The sequence below is a fragment of the Vulpes vulpes genome, chromosome 3, assembly GCF_048418805.1.
Source record: "Vulpes vulpes isolate BD-2025 chromosome 3, VulVul3, whole genome shotgun sequence".
Lineage (NCBI taxonomy): Eukaryota > Metazoa > Chordata > Mammalia > Carnivora > Canidae > Vulpes > Vulpes vulpes.
The window spans coordinates 81,085,375-81,103,250 of record NC_132782.1 but is presented as its reverse complement, the minus strand read 5'-3'; the positions used below and the strand labels follow the sequence as shown (position 1 = coordinate 81,103,250).

At 59.6% G+C, this 17,876-nt stretch overlaps 1 protein-coding gene across 3 annotated transcripts; it reads right to left on the bottom strand.

Moving 5' to 3' along the window:
* Positions 1–602: 602 nt before the first annotated feature.
* On the bottom strand, positions 603–17,491 carry STX1A (syntaxin 1A). Of its 3 annotated transcripts, none has more exons than XR_012000517.1 (10): positions 17,338–17,491; positions 8,837–8,914; positions 8,578–8,677; positions 5,834–5,908; positions 5,070–5,143; positions 4,849–4,957; positions 4,678–4,751; positions 3,737–3,998; positions 2,269–2,444; positions 603–1,983 (listed from the first exon to the last, which is right to left on the bottom strand). XR_012000517.1 is itself a non-coding variant. In XM_072752882.1 (10 exons), exons 1-10 carry the CDS (start codon positions 17,365–17,367, stop codon positions 1,906–1,908), a joined length of 867 nt encoding a protein of 288 aa, XP_072608983.1. In that variant the 5' UTR covers positions 17,368–17,491; the 3' UTR covers positions 603–1,905. The 3 variants fall into 3 exon arrangements, 2 of the variants coding, with proteins under 2 accessions (XP_072608983.1, XP_072608984.1); XM_072752882.1 differs by having other exon boundaries at positions 2,269–2,379; positions 3,861–3,998; XM_072752883.1 differs by lacking the exons at positions 8,578–8,677; positions 8,837–8,914; positions 17,338–17,491 and adding an exon at positions 7,362–7,481 and having other exon boundaries at positions 2,269–2,379; positions 3,861–3,998.
* Positions 17,492–17,876: the final 385 nt, after the last annotated feature.

Here is a 17,876-nt window from a genome sequence, read left to right as displayed (position 1 = left end):
GGGGGGCGGAGGTGGGGGTTGTGGGGGACTATCACCAGGTTCCCCAGGTCCAGACGAGGCTTGAAGAACTTAAATGTATGAAAAGCATTCTTTTAACCTACAAGGAACACTGGTAGATTTAATTTCGGGCTGTTTATTCCAGCACGAGGCAGATTCGGGAAGGATGGGCAAGTGGAAATGTGTCTGTGGGACCCACTGACCTGCAGCTACCACCTGGCCTCTGGTTGCCCTCTAGTTAAAGGCATCCTCCAGCCCGTGGCATGGGCTGACTTTTGGCCTTGAGCTGCACCAACTGTCCCCACCAGGCCAGCACTTGGTTGCCTTCAGGGCCTGTCTTCTGTCCGGCTACTAGTGGGCTGTAGCATGCTAAGACTGGGGGCATCTGGGGATCACTTGTGACTTCTGGGAAAAAGCAGGAGGAGGGTATGGATATGGCCCACGGGACAGAATAGGCATCAGCCTTTAAGCTGGGGTGGAGGGGCCGGAGGATCTGGAGGCTGAGGGAGCAGGAGGGCCCCTCTTTCCTGTTAGTGCTGTGTACATTCACCCTGAAGTTCTAAGGCTAGGATACTGGTAGCAAAAAATCTACAGCAGAGGCACGGTACAGATACAAATGTTTATTCTACATAAAAATTTCACAAAATGGGCAGCTGGTTGTACCAAGACCTTTGGTGAAGGGGTGAAGGTGGGGAGGGAAGTGGCGGATAGAGAAGGCAACAACGGACAGTGGTCACAGTCACTGGGTAGGAGCAGAGCTGAGGGGAAGGCAGGGCACAGACGGGGCCCCGTCCCCTACTGCATGCACTCGCATGCACACTCCTAGCCTGTCAACGAGGAAGAGGGGTCTCGGGCAGGGGCACATTTCTGACTTGAGAAGCCCCCAAGACGGGGAGGAGGGAGGTGCTCCTCCCTGGCTGGCTGCTGAATACTGCATCCCAGACACCAGACACCCACGTGGCACGTCAGTGGAGGACAGCAAGGGCAGGATGTGATTGCAGGCCTGAAGTAAGTCTGATTTCCCAGAGCACAAGGGAGCAGGGACCACTGTCCCAAACATGCAACACACGATGGCTTGAGAACCTGACCAAGGCCTGCCGGGAAGAGTGGCTGGCCCAGGGTGTGGGTTTTGGCTATGGCAGAGGCCCGCTGGGCTCAATCTGCTTCCCTAGCTCCAAGGGTGGCTGGAAACCAGGCACCAGACGGCCTCTGGAAGTATGTTACCTGGGGTCAGGGAGAGCCCAAAGGGGTTGCTCCTGGGGCTGTGGGAACATGGGAAGGGGAAATGCCAAGACCCGCTGGACTTTGCCCCTAAGCAGGGGAGGGAGCCCGGTCTTGACACAGCCAAAAGCCACCTGGCCACGGCACCCTGAGCCTCCCTGGCAGTGATGAGCTGTTAGAGGCTTAGAGCTGGGCTATCTCTCAGGGCCACCCTTCCCCTAACCTGAAAAGCAGCACCATGTGGCCAGCTGGTCCCCACCCCTCAGGGGGCTCGGCTTGGGACAGCTGGAGAGGTCAGGGCAGATGGGCCAGGCAGTAGGAGACAAGGTTGGGGTCCAGAGTCCTGGTCCCAAGAGAGGGCAGACCCCAGGCTGGAGTAGAAGGCAGGGAGAGGGGAGCATGGCTACCCTGGGCAGTGCTATCTGGGAAGGGTGAGGCGGCCTGGGCCAGGGCCTGAGTCTGTTCTTTGCTGACCTGCCCCACCCCACCGGCTCCTCAGTACAGACACACACGGTCACAGAGATCATGCACACGACAGCTCAGGGTGGGGTCGGTATGGAGGGCCCGATGGCAGAGAAAGGAGCAGGATAGGATGGGAAAGAAGGGGCTCCGAGCCAGAAGGCAGCAGCAGCCAGGGGGCCTCCTGAGGGCAGACCATCCGGAGTAGAGTGGCAGGTGGGATGATTTTTATCCAAAGATGCCTCCAAAGGTGGAGGCAATGACAATGCCCAGGATCACGCAGCAGATGATGATCATGATCTTCTTCTGCATGGGGGAGGCAGGAAGGAGTGGCCTCAGACACAGGCTGAGGCTGAGGGCTGGGTCAGAGCTTGGAGGAGTGGGGCACACAAGGGAGAAGAGCCCCTGAGTGGCACTGAGGGCTGGGGGTCCAGAGGGTGGAAATAAAATTGGACCTGGGGAAGGTGCCGCCCGGAATGGACCCAGGAGGCGGTGATGGCGGGGAGCTGAAGGACTTGGGGTGAGGGCTCAGATGGAGTCAAGTGTGGGGAGAGGCCTTGGGGCTCTAACGGGCAGAGGGGAGCTACTGACCCGGCGCGCCTTGCTCTGGTACTTGACAGCCTTCTTGGTGTCAGACACAGCCCTCTCCACGTAGTCTACTGAATGTTCCACGTTGTACTCAATCCTGTCAATCATCTCCCCCTGCAGGGCCGGTGTCTGTGAGCTCCAGCGGGGTCCCCCTCAGAGCAGGACTCTGGGGAAGCACCCTGAGATCAGAGAAAGAAAAGTGGAGGCATAAGGATGGGGTGCCACCTTTCACCTGTGCCCCTTGGGCCAGGTCCCCTGGGCAGCTTCCTCCTCTCCCTGGGGAGCAGGCATCCTGGGGAGGAACTGGCCATGCAATCTCAGCCAAGGGGGTAGAGACCATGCAAAGGGCGCTCAGCTGGGCCAGGAGCAAGGCCGAAGGAGGCAGGGCCTGGAGTTGGTGCTCTGCACAGGGTGCCACTCCTCATGGGCATGGTGGTTCCACTCAGCTCTGTCTTCCGTCTTCAACATTTAAGACACCCTGCCTACCCCTGTAGCCCTTCTGAGCCATCTGGTCCCAGCAGCCCCTAGATGCCACTCCAACCATGATGCTGCCCAAGATCCCCCAGCAGCAGCGATGTGAAAAATGACCACTCCCTTCAAGTCCACTGCTTGCTTCCTCTGGGGTCCGCATCCCCATGGTCTATTAGCTGATGGCGGCAGCAGCCTCCTCGGGGCCCCCCGGCTTCCTGACTGGGTTCACACCATGCCCATACTCAAGACCCTCCAGTCTAGAAGAGAATCCAGAAGCCCAGAACCGCCGTCTCCCTCTTGTTCACACCCCCTTCCCCTAAGCTTAAGCTCTAGCCGTATGACCTCCTCAATGAGCTGGGGTCTTGCCAGTCTCAGGACTGTGCTGCTGCTGGTCCCACTCTTCACACACCATGGGAAGTCTTCTGAGCTCAAATGCCACCTCCTCAGGCCTTCCCTGACCACCTCCATCCAAAGTGGCCACCACAGGGACTCTTACAGTGTTACCCCAAGTGTGGCCCTAGGACTAGCAGCATCAGCATCCCCCTCAAACCTGTTAGAAATGCAAATTCACGGGTCCCCACTCTGACCTACCAAGCTCTGGGCATAGGGACCAGGAAACCTACAAGCCTGCCAAGTGATTCCTGGGCCCTATCCAGTTGGAGGACCACTGCCTTATCACACTGCCTCCTCCTAACATCTCCTGAGCACCCAGCACAACTGAAGAACATTCCATTTGTCATTTACTTATGCTGCCCTTTCACCCAATACACATTAGCACAGGCCCTCAGCTGTCCTGGTCACTGCTCGATGTCCAGCTCCTAGAAAAGTGGCTGTCCGCAGTGCTCACGTGACAAACGGGTGATAAGACAGGACAAGGCTGGGTGTAGGGCCATGCAGGGCCATGCAGCACCCAGAGCCCAGTAGCAGAGCCATGCAGAGGATGGGGTCCTTCAGATGGGCACGGCCCTGGAGCCAGTTTCAACAGGGGGTGGTTAGTTACCTGGAGCCTTGGTCCCTCCCCAGCAGGGCAGCATGTCAGGCAAAAAGGGTAGGGGTTAGTGCAGCCCTGGGTTGCTGCTGTGGGCTCAGGGCAGGTAGAGGGCAGTGGGGCCTGAGGCTCTCACCTGGCTCTCCACAAGCATGGCCATGTCCATGAACATGTCATGCAGCTCACGGATGCTGTTCTCCAGCTTGATGATCTCACTGTGCCGTGTCTCAATCTCGCTCAGAGCCTGCTTTGAGATGCTGGAGTCCATGATAATCTAGAGGGTGGGAGCAGTGGGCTGGGACCCAGGAGCCTGCTCCAGGGGGTAGGGATGGGTGCCAGGGCCAGGACAGCAGGCCAAGAGCAAAGGCATCTGAGCTGGACTTCTCAGTATTAACGTGGGGCTAGTGACACTCCCCACCTGTGTTTGCCACACAGTAACTGCTCACCAGCCTTGTACAGAGACCAACTTGACTGCCCCAAGGACCCAGGCCTTGAACCACCTTTCTCCCCACTCCTTCCAGGCAGCCTCCCAGACAGGGTAACTGCCCCTCCTGCCTCTCCTGGAACCCACAGGCCCTAGCTGCCTTCATCCCTGTGTGCCACCTCTTCCAGGATGCCGTCCCCTGCTTGCTCAAGCTTCACTTGAATGTCGAGATGGCCAAGGGCACCCATGTCTCCCAAGAGAGGAAAAGGGCCCTGAGGATGGTAGTAGGAGCCCCTGGCCAGTGGCAAACAGGAGAAGCAAGAAAGTAGACCCAGTTGGGAAGAACCAGGAGACAGGTCTTAATTCTACCTTTGCCACATCATTTGCGTGGCCTCAGTCTGGTCCCTCTTCCTCTGGGGCTCAGCCTTCTCTGAAACCTGCCTCACAAGGTGGCTGTGTCCAGAGGCTGCCCAGCCCTAGCACTCTGGACACACAGCAGGGGTAGGGAGTGAGGGGAGTTCACACTCACTCCGGAAGCAAAGATGGCGGGGTTCCCACTCTCCAGCATGTCCTCCAGCTCCTCGCTGGTCGTGGTCCGGCCAGCTGCGTGCAGGGGTCTCAGTGAGCCCTGCACACTCCGCAGGGTTCGGCCGCAGCCCCGCCCCTGCCCCTCGGCCCCAGCCCCACCCCCTCAGCTCACTGATCTCCAGCTGCCTTTGGATGCGGCCCTTGCAGCGCTCGCGGTAGTCCGACTGTGTGGCGTTGTACTCGGACATGACCTCCACAAACTTGCGGGACAGCGTGGAGTGCTGGGGGTGTGAGTTGGGGGTACAGGTGTCAGGCCCAGACCCGCAGGGCATGCTGGCCCACCCCAGAGCCCCCCCGCAGCACCTGTGTCTTTTTTTTTTTTTTTTTTTTCACCTGTGTCTTTCGGATCCTCAGGTCTGCGGATGAGCGGTTGAGGCCTTCTTCCTGCTCGATGCTCTGCTCGATGCCTGGAGGCATGGAGTGCTGCTGAGCCATACCTGTCCCCTCACCAGTGTCCCCTCCCCATCCCCATCCCCATCCAGGATCTGGCTCAGGACCTCCCCAGGAGAGGGTCTAGTGTGCACTGTGAGGGGGTCTCTGTGGGCAGCAGGGGGAAGCAGGAGCGCCAGGCACTGATGGGGGCCGACACGCACAGCCATCTGCAAGGCCTCGGCACACAGCAAGCTGTGCGTGTGAGTGCTTGCTGTGTGTGAGGCCGGGCAGCTCAGGCCCACCATGCCTTCTGCTCAGGAATCCCATGTGCCTGGCGAGGGCCCACACCCGGTAGGGTCAGTCTAGTGGCCCCGATCTGCAGGAGCTCTGCACCTGTGCTCACACAAACACACCAGGGCTTCCAGGCAGGACCAGGCAGTGCTGACCGCCCCCTGAACCCCCTCTTGCTGAAGTGAGGGACAATTGCCCGGGGCAGGGGGGGCACTCCCTCACTGAGGCCTCAGGCATCTGTCCCAAGGCACAGCCCGAGCCTGGCCCAGACAAGCCTTGCCAGGAAGCAGCTGTGAGTGGGCACATGACGGCACCCACATAAAGGAGACCAAGACCTAATGTACCCGAGAGTCAGCAAGACCCCAGGGCCATGCAGGGAAGCGGGCCCAGAGTGCCCCTCTACTGCCCAGACAAGGCCTGGAGCTTAGACTCACTCTTTAACTTGGAGCGAACTTTGTTTGCTGTCTTCTTGATGTCAGACATGAGCTCCTCCAGTTCCTCCTTTGTCTCTGGGGAGGGAGAAGGGGGACAGGGTAAACCTGGGGCTCCCCCTGTGACCTGACGCTCAGGCTCAGCCCGCAGGCAGGCCCAGGTCCCAGGCCTTCCCCTTTCCGCGGGCTAAGGTTCTGCCTGCCCCTCCAGCCTTGGGCCTGGGGCCACAGCAGCTGCAGCCTCACCCCCTCTTGTGCTGCTTCCGAGGAGCCTCCCTTCCTCCTTCTCTGGCTCTCCCACCCCCTGCGGATAACAGACGGGTCTAAATTTAAGGCAGAAATAATTGTGGAGCAGCTGGCAATGCTGGCATTGGCACTGGGGAACATTTACTTGATGCTTGCCTGAGTCGGATGGGGGGGTGCGGGCTTACCTAGAGTTACCTGGTAGCCCTGGGGGGATGAGCATCCAGCCACCAGGGTGACAGAGCCAGGGGCCAGGGAGGCTGAAGTGGGTCCCCCTACACTGAACACCTTGCGTAGACCCTATTCTATGCAGAGTCACTGCTCCCCCTTTCCAGGTGCTGAGCTCAATGGAGACCAACTGCCGAGTACCCAGTGGGTGGATGGGGGCATGAGGCACCTGGCCTGTGTGGGAGCTGATGGAAAAGAACCTCAGGGATGTGGGCCCCCTGGCACACAGGTGGCCCTGGAGCAGCAGGTGGCTGGTCCTGTGACAGCAAAGCTGGGGGATGGCCACAGCCTAGTGTTTCTGGCCCTTGTTCCAGCTGAACTGTCTCTCTAAAGCTGGTGGAGGCCATGGGGGTACCCAGCTTGCTCCACCCCAGTGAGGGGTTAGCTGGCCAAGTGGGACAAGGTGGCTGCCTCCCTCAGCAACCTGCCCCAGCTCAGGGCAACCCCAGGACTCTGCTTCCCGGAAGAAACCAGGTCTGAGCTCTTGCTCGGCCTTTCTTACCCACCATCTGCTTTCCTCTGGGGCTGGCCCTCTCCTAGAGGGTGTTGGAAGGGCATTTACAGCAGTTACTTTGGGTGGGCACCTACTAAATGGATTGGGAGGTGGGGGGCTTCGAGGAGCGGAGGAAGGCGCTTCATTCGTACAAACAAAGGAAACTTACCAGCTGCTCTGACGTCTCTGCCTCTTTTGCTCAGATCCAAAATAGCCCAACCCGGATGGCGGCCCCCAGGGAAGGCAGAGCAGGCCTCGGCCGGGAGAGCCCCCTGCTTGCTGCCACCTTTCCCGGTGACTCCTTGTTAACTGCTCCCTCTGCTCTAGAACCGGTACCGGGGAGCCCCCTCCCTACATCAGTGACCACCGGCTGGTCCTGACTCACGGTGGCAAATCTCAACTGGCTGCTACTGACCATATAACGCGAGGAGACTTTGTGCGGAAGGTGGCACGAGGCAGCTAAGATAAATGAACAGGCATCTGTTGCCCCGTGCTCACCCCGTCTTCCAGCAGGTGAATGCTCTCGCTCTTTATAGGACTCTGTTCCCACAGGTAGCCCCTTCTGACTCTCATCAGGAGGGACACACACGAACTCAGACACACATGCACATAAAGACATAAGATGTCACATGCTGCCATCCCCAACAAATGTCTGGGTGCAGGGGCAACGCATGATGGACACCCTGAATGTGTGCCCTGCCTTGGGTGGCCCCTCTCTCCTTCCCACACATTCCAAGGACAGTCTCCCGGCTCCCTGCGGACTCATTTTGTTTTCCAGGGGCCTGGCACTGTGCCTGCTTAGCTTGGCACTGGCCTCAGGTTCAAACACGCTTTAGGGGCTGTGGAGAGATTTCTTGTGGGGGCTTGAGGGTGCCAGTGGACTGACTGGGGCTGAGGGGCCACAGATAGGAAGGCCCTGCTGGAGAAACCCATCCCTGAGTGCTTCCCCTGGCCCTCCCACGGCTAGGACCCTCCCCCTTGCATTGTTGGGGCTCGTGGGCTGGTGCCTTCCAGAGGCGCTGGAGCAGTGAGAGGAGGTGAGCAAGCAGAAGCAGTGTGCACTTGCCCAGGTTATGGGCCTGGGCCCCCAGCGCTGTCACTGACTCCCCAGGGCTGGGAGGAAGGAATCTCAGGCCTGCATGCTGTCAGCCTGGCACAGGGCAGTGTAGTCATCAACACCTCCCCAGGAATTGGGACAGCAGGGTCAGGGGGACCTGTGTGGGGACAGAGTGGAACGCAGACACACAGAGGCTCCCTGTGCGGAAGGAGAAAGGTGACTTCCTGGAGCCCTGAGAATGCCCAGCTCTGGGGTGCCAGGGCCAGGTGCCAGGGCTGCTAGCTCTTTCTGGAAGTTCCTCCTGCTTGGCCGGCCTGCCCTCCCACGGTGCTGAGGCTCAGCGCTGCCATCTGCTCCCCAGGGGAGGCTCAGGAAAGGGAGGGGCTGGGCGGAGAGGCTTCCTTTTGAGCTGGGCAGCACCCACCCACCGGGCTTACCTGGAGAGGGCAGGGCTGGCCGGAGGACGGCCACCCCACTCCACACAAACCTGTGTGAGACCCAGGTCCAACAGGGGATCCCAGGCACTAACCCCCACCCCGGGCCTCGGCCAGCTGTGTTCCCTGAAGCTTTCCACGAGGTCCTCCCCACCAGGGCCAGGCCCAGATACCCCTCAGGCGACACACAGTGTGAGTGCTGGGGTTCTAGGAAGCTACCCTCCCCTGCCCCCCCGCCACAGCAGCACCTTCTAGGAGGCCTGAAAGCCACCCCTCAGTCCTACACACTCACTCTCATCAGGGTTGGGGGAGGCCAGGATGGCGCTGTGCTTCCGTTTCACCTCCTCCACATTCTCCGAGATCTTGTCAATGAAGCCTCGGATCTCCTCCACCTGCACACCAAGGCCAGCCGGTCAGGAGGAGATCCAGCCGGAGGCCCGTGGGCCCTGGGCAGAGGCTGGACCAGGCTTCGGGTGGGGTGAGGGTGAGACATGGGCCCCCCACCAAGGTCTGCCAGAGTATTCGAGGACGTGGGGTGTGCTGGTTCCCACCTGTTCAAAGAACTCATCCATGAAGCCATCCCGGTCCACAGTGACAGTGACATCATCATCATCATCGCTGTCCTTGGCCTGCACAGGGGTGTGTACACGTGAGCAAAACTCTGGTAGGCCCACAGGGTCCTGCTGGACCTGGGACCACAAACTACCCAGCATCCACATACTGCAGGCTTGCAGGCTCAGCTCCAGGGCCCCCACTGCTGCCCTGTGTCCTCTTAGCAGGGATGAGGTCTGGCTGTGCCCTCAGCTCTCAGCCACAGTGAGATCTCAAGGACCCCCGGGGACCCAGCATAAGACAGAAGCCCTGCCTGCCGAGATGGTGATGGGGAAAGTCTCTACCTCTAGGCCAGGGACTCCTTCCCCGGCCCAGCTGCCTGCCCCCTCCCCACAGGACTGGGGTCCTCTCAGCATGCCCCCAAGGGGACAGCTGGGAAGGCTTGGTTCCCTGGCTAGGGGCCCCAACTCACAGACCTTGCCTGAGACAGGCTGCCTGGACACCCACCTTTTCTACTTTCTGGTCCTGAAGGTTTTTGGTTGTTTTTTTTTTTTTTTTTTTTTAAGATTTTATTTATTCATGAGAGACACAGAGACAGAGGCTGAGACACAGACAGAGGGAGAAGCTGGCTCCCTGCAGGGTGCCCTATATGGGACTCGATCCCAGGAACCCAGGATCATGCTCCAAGCCAAAAGCAAATGCTCAACCACTGAGCCACCCAGGTGTCCCTGGTCCCAAAGGTTTTAATTGGGATGGGGCTCAAAGTTCCCAAGCTCCCTTTGGTGGAGGGGTATGTCAGGAGTGAGAGGCCTGAGTGCCACCCACACCTGCCTCCAAAGAGATGGGATGCTGACACAAGGGCCATCCCATTGCACCTCAAGCAGGCCTGAGAGATACTGCCTGCATGCAGCCTGCCTGTGTGCAGCTCTGCAAACTCAGCTCTCCCCCCGTCATTTTTGTTTTTTAAATATTTTATTTATTTATTCACAAGAGACACAGAAAGAAAGAGAGGCAGAGACACAGGTAGAGAGAGAAGCAGACTCCCTGTAGGGAACCCCATGCAGGACTCCATCCCACAACTCCAGGATCATGCCCTGAGCCGAAGGCAGACACTCAACCACTGAGCCATCCAGGCATCCCTTCCTCCGTCATTTTTTTTTTTATTTTTATTTTATTTTTTTATGATAGTCACAGAGAGATAGAGAGAGAGGCAGAGACACAGGCAGAGGGAGAAGCAGGCTCCATGCAATGGAAGCCCGACGTGGGATTCGATCCCGAGTCTCCAAGATTGCGCCCTGGGCCAAAGGCAGGCGCTAAACCGCTGCGCCACCCAGGGATCCCTTCCTCCGTCATTCTTGACCTCAGACCTCAATTCTCTGTCCCACCAGGCCCAGAGCTGGGCCCTGACCAGCCTGAGAGGCCAGTCATCACCTGGCTCAGGGCCTGCCCTAGGCCCCACCCCACCACCCAGGGAGAAACCGGACAAAAGCCACCCCCATCGGGGGCAGAGTAATCACACCTCCAACTTCCCAGTGTGCTGGCCAAGCTCATCCCCCGTCAGCCTCACCCTCACCTGCTTGGAGTCGCGGCCGCGAGCAGCCCACCATGCTGACAGTCCCAAGGGTGGGACTGTCCCCCTCAGACTGGGGTGATGAGACTTGGTCACACCCCTTCCTGTCTCAGCATCCAGGGGGAGGTCACCTGAGCAGGCTGGGCACCAGCCTTCATCTGGATCTCTCTTATATCAGGGTCAGAGCCCAAAATAGGGCCCGACGGAGGCCAAGGGACCCGGCAGGCTGCTGGGGAGGGACAGGTTCTGTGCCCCGCGCAGACAGCAGCTGGCTGAGGGACCTGCCCCTGGGTCTGTCTGCTGCTGGCAGTGGTGGGGACAGTGACTCCTGGCTGCAGAAGGCTAAGACGGAGTGGGAAGGCACAGCATGGTCTGTAAAGGGCTGTGCCCCTGGGGCTCTCAGGGTCCCACTGCCCCACCAGAGTGGGACCAGACAGGAGAGGGGGTTGGCTGGGAGCTTTACGGAGGCGGCTCTGACAGGCCCCTCTCATCAAGAGATCACACCTCCTCCCCCAGCAGCTAAAATAAATCCTCGCTCCCACAAGTGCCTGTGGCTGCTACCAGGTGGCCCCCTCCCCCCAGCCAGGCCCACCTATAGACAAAGAGACTCTAGAAGCCATTTCCACACTTTTAAACGTTGCCAGGCACGTTCAGCTAAGCTGGAGGAGGACTTGTTAGAGAAACTGAGGCAGAGTACAGTCTGGAGGAGCCCAGGGCCCCCTCTGGGGCGGCCTGCCAGCCTTCAGCAGGTTGCCCTGTCTTTTTTGGGGTCTAAACAAAGATAGGGATGGACAGGAAAGGACAGAAGGGAGAATTTTCCAGCTCTCCTCCCAGAAAGAGTAATGACCGGCTAGAGCCAAAGATAAGAGCATCAGAGTTTCCAGAGACCAGAGCCGTTGCCAGAGACCCCTGGGATCTGGGCTGGTGTCTCTCCCTGGGCCTCGGCTTACCTGTCTGTAAAACAAGGACATACGTTCTCCAGCAACCAGCAGCTCCAACCTGCTCCCTGCACAGACTTCTCAGAAAACTGAGGCTGGAGTCAGGGAGTTTCTGGGAAGTCAGGGAATGGCAGGAAAGATGCCCACGGTCTCCTCCAGGACCTCCGGCAATGAGGGCAGAGTCGAGGAAGGGGACCCCTGGGCCAGGGCCTGACTGGGGCTCCCAGGTCAGGATCCACCCCGAAGGTACCATTCAGATTGACCCCAAAGTCAACTGGAGGGTTTAGGGCCTTGACTTAGAGCCTCGGTCACACCAGTGGTGACTCCAAGCAAAACTTTGAGGGGATTCTCCGTGGGGACCCCTTCCTTACCAAGTCCTAGCACTTCTTCCTCCTCAGGACTTTTTACCCACTGCCCCCCTGCCCCCCATCACCTCACTGCCACAGCCTGAACCTGGACCCTGGAACACCCCACCTATACCCATCTCCCTGCCGCTACAACCTACCTGCTGACATTCCCCTCGTCCTTAGATGCCACTTCCTCCCAGAAGCCTTCCCCAGCTGCCCCAGATCAGTCTCTTGCTCCTCCGGTTTCCCACACACTATTCACATCTCTACTGACACTACAGCCACAGACTCTCAGGCCCTAAGGGATGTGAAAAGTCACCTTGGCCTCAGCTGCCAGCCTCACCTTGCACACCCTCTGTGATGGAGAGCTCACTGCTTTCCTGGGCAGATCTGCCCACCCTGGCCTGCCTCGATTGTCCCTTTCCTGTGGCATGGCCCCACACCATAAAGAACCTGTTGGTACCCTCTCCCTGGGATCTGAAGGCAATGTCCACACTTTCCCTGGGTTTTTCTTCTCAAGTTGACCATTCCCTTCCCCTCAGATCCCTCTCAGGGCCCTAAGTTGCAGCCCCTACCCCAGACTCGTTTGGTCCAACCTCTATCTTCTTCTGTGGTACATGATATAAAATGAATCTACTGTTGGTTGTGCTCTAAATGGTACCAAAAAGCTGGCTATCCCCTCACTCTTTTTACATGGTTTACCTCTGTTAAAGCAACCAGAGATCAGTAAAACTGATCATGTAGTACTTCCTGTCCAGAAAAGCCCCAAGACCTTCCCTACCAATGTCTACTTGGTTGGATTTTAGGCTCAAGCGAAGGACCTTCTTTCTTGTTTAATGTCTTCATTTGTTCTGATCCTTGTTCGGCTTTGTGAGACTCTGATGGCTCATGACTCTGTTGCCCCCTGCAACCTCATCCACATCTAGGCCAGAGCCCTATGGCACCTTTCTAGAGACATCCTCCAGGTTAAGTAAGACCCGAATCAGGTTTCACTGGACACTAAGGAAATGACAAACCCCAAGCCCAGATGCACTCCTGACCCAAAAGGAAGGAGGAACTAGGCTGGCATGCCATCTCCTAATGTCCTGGGATGGTCAGGGTAGACCATGCCAACACGCACAAAGGGGGCACCCGTATGGTTTTGAATCATGAGGCCCCCAGCTTCCTTGGAAATCTGCCAGCCCTCACAGAGGGCTGGACTGGGGACCTGAGGTGGCGGCTGGAGCCTGTGGTGGTCATAAACCCCAAGCTGCAAACATCTTCAGGATTAAGCCCCACCCCTCTGACATCATATGAGCACCCTACCAGCCACCTGGCCCAAACTGGGTTCTGCCTCCGTCTCCTGCGCCCCTCCTCTGAAACTTCCCATTCCCAAGGACTCCCTAAATCAGAAACTGGGGTATATCTACATTCTTCCTCTTGCTCTCACATCCATCCAACATTTGACTTGTTGTGGTGTTTTCTGTTCATCAGTCGGTGGTTTCAATCCTGCTCCAGCACCATAATCCCCTGGAGGGTTTAAAGAAATCCCCCCTTACCGCCCCGCAAAGCCAGCTTCCAGGGTTCTACCCCACAGAGACCCAATCAGAATTTAGGGGTATGGAGCTGGTAAGGCTAAGTTTTCAAAAAGCCCCCCCCCGCCAACTCCACCCTGGGTTGAGAATCAGTGGTCTGATCCTACTCCTCTCTGATAGACTCTGGCCTCATGAGGCCTCTGGTCCAGGCACTCAGGAATGAAGCTGCACTGGCCAGAAGCCCTGAACTTCTAGTGGATGCCAGACAGCTCTGGTGGTCTCTCCTGGCAGAGGCTCCAGGATTCCAGGATACCTTCCTGGAAACAAAAGTGTGATTCCTCCAAGAGGCTCCAAGGCCAGGCAGCCTTCAGGCTGGTCCCCCGGGGATGGATGGCGGGAGGCCAGGCAACAGGGTTGATTCATTCCTCCTGTGCAGAACTTGCTGTTGTCTGCCTCGAGGGCTATTTTCCCCCCTCCTTCTTTTAAATGACGAATCAAAGTCAATACCACTAGAGCTGAGAGACCCAGAGCTGAGTCAGGGGTATGTGAGGTCAAGCTGGGTCTCAAGGAACGAAAGAGGGGCTCCCTGTCCCCACCCGGCCCTGGTCTGATCCCCTCACCTTCTCCCCATCCTATGTACGCCCTTCTCCACCAGATCCCTGCCACTGAGCAGGGCCCCAGGGCAGCTCCAGGAGGCAGCCTCATCTGGTAGAGAGGAGCTGGCCTCTGCCCCACACCCCACAACACACTGTGTGACCCTGGCCCTTTACAGACCTCAGTTTTCTAATTTGTGAAAGAGGAGGTTGGACTAGATAGTCCCTGAAGGTCATTCTGGCTGCACCCCAGATGAAAATGTGTCTAACCCATTGTTTCTTCTGGGAAACCCTAAGGAGACCTACTCTTATATTCCTATTTCTCCACTCGGCAAGGCGGATCTGGCTGGCTCCACTGTGTGATGAAATGGGCACAGAGAGGTTAAGGCAAGAACCTCCCTGGTGTTGCCCAGGACACCCAGTCTCTTCTTAGCCATGAGAGAGAAAAGGGGGAACAGGTGGGCAAAGGGGCACACTAGGCTTCCCCACCCACCCAGGCCTACTCCAGTGAGTGGGCATCAGACCACCCACTATTCTCTCTTGTTGGGCATTCCAACCTCTCTGCCTTTACTCCCATGGGTCCCTCCTTTCGGACCACCTTCCCTCCTCCCATTTATCCCCAACTCCTGGACCACCCCAGGCTCCCTTGTTCTAGGAAGGCTTCTTTCAGGGTCTGGCTGCCCCAACACTCCCTCCTCTCTGTCCTCTGTCCTCAGCAGGCCCCATGTGCTGCACATGGCTCAGCACAGAGATAAACACCCTCTCACCCCAGGGATGGGTGGTCAGCTCCAAGAAGCTCTCAGAAAGGAAACCAGGGAGGCCTCTGAATGAGGGGAACACAGGGGAACACAGCCCCCTGGCTGCCCAGGGGACACATTGCCCCAAGTCTCTCCGCTTGTGTGACCCTGGGCAAGTCTTTGCCCCTCTTAAGCCCCTGGCTTGCCTTTCTGATCTCCGAGGGCCCCCGATGATCCCTTCACTCTGTACAACTAAAAGATCAGCTGCATGGGAAGCGGGAGCTGGGGAAGGCTGGATGGCTGGGCCTGGCCTGCAGAGCGCTGAGGAAATGCGCCAGCTCCTTCCCCAAGTGTGACTTTTATAAATAAGCTCCCTTGCCTTCCTTCCAAATGTGGTGGCGTTGGGTGGGGAAAGAGAAAGGGGGAGGGAGGGAGGGCTGGCAGTGGTGCAAGTCACTGCCCCAAGCACCCCTCTGTCCAGCCCAGGCAGTACTGGCCTCCTGGTTCCTGGGGATTCTAATCTGAGAATTCTGATGCCTGGGGTTCAAGGTCTCCCCTAAATACAGAGACAGATTCAGAAGACCTGTGACCACCCCTTACCTGAAAAACTAGGGTTTAGGTTTTCTTATCTCCACTTTCATAGGTGGGAACCCAAGGCCCAGAGGGAGACTTGTGGGAATGACAGCCCCCCAACCAGACTAACTGTCCCACCCCACCCAGTGTGGGCTGCAAGAAACCCCCAAAGGGCAGGGCCACCCAGCAATGGGTTCAGTTGCCTCCCTAGGTTCTGAATGCCTGAGGGGTAGGGTCTAGAGGAAGCCTCAGTGAATTCACAGAGAAGCCAGGCCTCACCATCTAAAGGACCACCACGGCTAGTGTTTATGTTATGTCGGTCGGGGTGTGGGGGGCAGTAGGGGTGAGGGGTCACAGAGACACACACCAGAGCAAAAGATCTGGGTTCAAGTTCCCTACAACCCAAGCTCTCCTGGTGGTCCCCCAGTCCCAGCCAGATTTAAATCTGTCTTTGGGACTAGGCAAAGCCCTCCTCTACCATTCCTTTTGAGCTACCATGAGTCCCACTTGCTCTCTTGTGCCTCAGTTTCCTCTCTAGCAGCGAGGATGACAGCTGATGAGCCAGAGACCTCGTTACATGTAAAGGACTGTGTTCCCCTAAACACTTGGTTACCACATATACTCTTGTCTGACCCACCAGGCACCCAAACATCAGCAAATGCACCACATGGCCATTCATTCCCAAGATAACATTCTTTTTGACTCAACGTAGCACAGGAAGCTTGAGGGCAACCGCAAGGGCTGGCAGGGGAAGTGTTTAGACATCATATATGACATGAGGGACCATCTTCTTCCTTTGAAACCTACTGAGGTTTACCCTGGGGGCTGGGCTTTTGGCCAGGAATAAATGGTCTGATGGGAGGGTGGGGGCTGGTAGCCAGAGCAAGCAGGGTGGTGGTGGAGATGGAGGCAGGAGAGTACAGATCCCAGCTCCAGACTGCCCAGGAGACAAGACTGGTATAATGGGGGAGACGGGGCACAAACATAAGGAACCTCTGGATGGAAAGGTCAAGCTGGGGATCAAAAGCCCAAAGTACACTTGAAACTTTCCATATAAGAGGACCTCAGTCTCTAGCTGCAAGTGGGGTATCAGGGGGAGGGCTCTGCCCAGCCACTGAGCTACCTGCCCCCCCCCCAACCCCAGATCAGGACCGTGGGAAGGGCCTGCTAGACAGGAGGGTGGTCAGCTAGCGGATCAGACAAGAGTCAGCCTGGTCTAGAGCCCTGAGGCCCCCCTCCCCCAAACACAGGCTTCATTTCCTTCATTGCCCCCACACGCCCCCAGGCTTGCCATCTCTAAGGGCAGAGGTGAGAATGTCTGGTAAACGCCAGACGCCAGGGGAGAGGAGGGAGAGGGGGAATGAGGAGCAGCAGCAGAGGTCTCTGTCAGGGCTGGGGGACGGTGGGCTCTGGTCAGAGCCTTTGCGCAGCCTCTAACTCCCCCCAAACCCCGCCCCAGGAGCCACACCCCAGGGGCCTCGGAGGCACAGGTGGAAAAATAGGTTCAAGTTGGAATCAGACCAGGAACCCCGGAAGGGTGTGAAAACTGCGCCCACCGGGGCTCCCCAGGTGCCAGGAAGGCAGCCCGGGGGGAGGGTGAGAATCTGACCCCTCTGGGGCCGAGGTGGGCAGCAGACCCCGAGCGCGACGGGGGTGCGGAGCCACAGGTGACGGGAGCTACAGGTGACGGAGGCGGCGGGGCGCCCCGCGGGACAGCGCCAGCGCGAGGAGCGCGGCCCCTCCCGGCGGCCCGGTTTCCGCAGCGCGCCCCGCGGCGGGGCTCTGGGCAGGGGACCGCCCCCGGCCGCTGCCCACTGCGCTCCGGCCGCCTGTCCACACCCGTGCGGGGACAGGAGGGCCAATGATGAGGCACAGTGGGGTGACAGAGACGGGACCGGCTCCGCGGGCCGCGGGGGAGGTCAGCCCTCGTCCCGCCACCGGCATCCGAGAATCGTCCTCCGACCCCCCAAAGCAAGGGGGCGCCGAGAAGTTTATCCAGGACCGCGGGCTCCGGCCGCCAGCCCGCGGGCCCAGGGCGCCGAGCTCACGCGAGCCCGTGACCCGGAGTGGGTCCGAGGGGCGGGACCGGAGGGGGGTCCCCGGCTCCGCACCGCTCCCTCCCGCCCGGGGCCGCAGGGGCCGTCGCCCGGGGGCCGCCGAGGCCGAGCGGGGGGCGGCCGGAGCGCGGGACGCGGGCGGCGAGCGGCGGCGCGGGGGGCCGGACTCACCGTGCGGAGCTCCTGGGTTCGGTCCTTCATGCTCCCGGGAGTGGCAGCGGCGCCGGCTGCAGCCCTGTGAGCCCCGCATGCGCGGCGGCCGCCCCGCGGCTGCGCAGCGCCCGCCCGGCCCCGCCCCGGCCCCCGGGACCCCGGCCCAGCCCGCCTCCCCGCCCCGGCGCCCCCCCCGGGACCCGGCCCCGCCCCGGCCCCGCCCTCGGCCCCCGGGACCCGGGACCCGGGACCCCGGCCCCGCCCGCCTCTCCGCCCCGGCTCCGCCCTGCCTTGGCCCCAGCCCCGCCTTTGGCCCCCGGGACCCGGCCCCGCCCCGCCCCGCCTCCCCGCCCCGGCCCCGCCCCGGCCCCCGCCCCGCCCTCGGCCCCCGGGACCACGGCCCGGACCCGCCCCCGGCCCTCCCGGACCGCGGCCCAGCCCCGCCTCCCCGCCCCCGCCCCGCCCCGGCCCCCGGGACCACGGCCCGGACCCGCCCCCCGCCCCGGTCCCCCGGACCCCAGCCCCGCCCAAACCCCAGCTCCGCCGCGGGCCCCGGG

Bases quoted from the DNA above. Each gene is read 5' to 3' on its own strand.
- STX1A (XM_072752882.1), bottom strand. From the start codon at position 17,367: ATGAAGGACCGAACCCAGGAGCTCCGCACG. The intron at 8,915-17,337 runs GTGAGTCCGGCC...ACCCCTGTGCAG, and splicing joins GAACCCAGGAGCTCCGCACG to GCCAAGGACAGCGATGATGA. The intron at 5,909-8,577 runs GTGAGTGTGTAG...CTCCCTCCCCAG, and splicing joins CTCCCCCAACCCTGATGAGA to AGACAAAGGAGGAACTGGAG.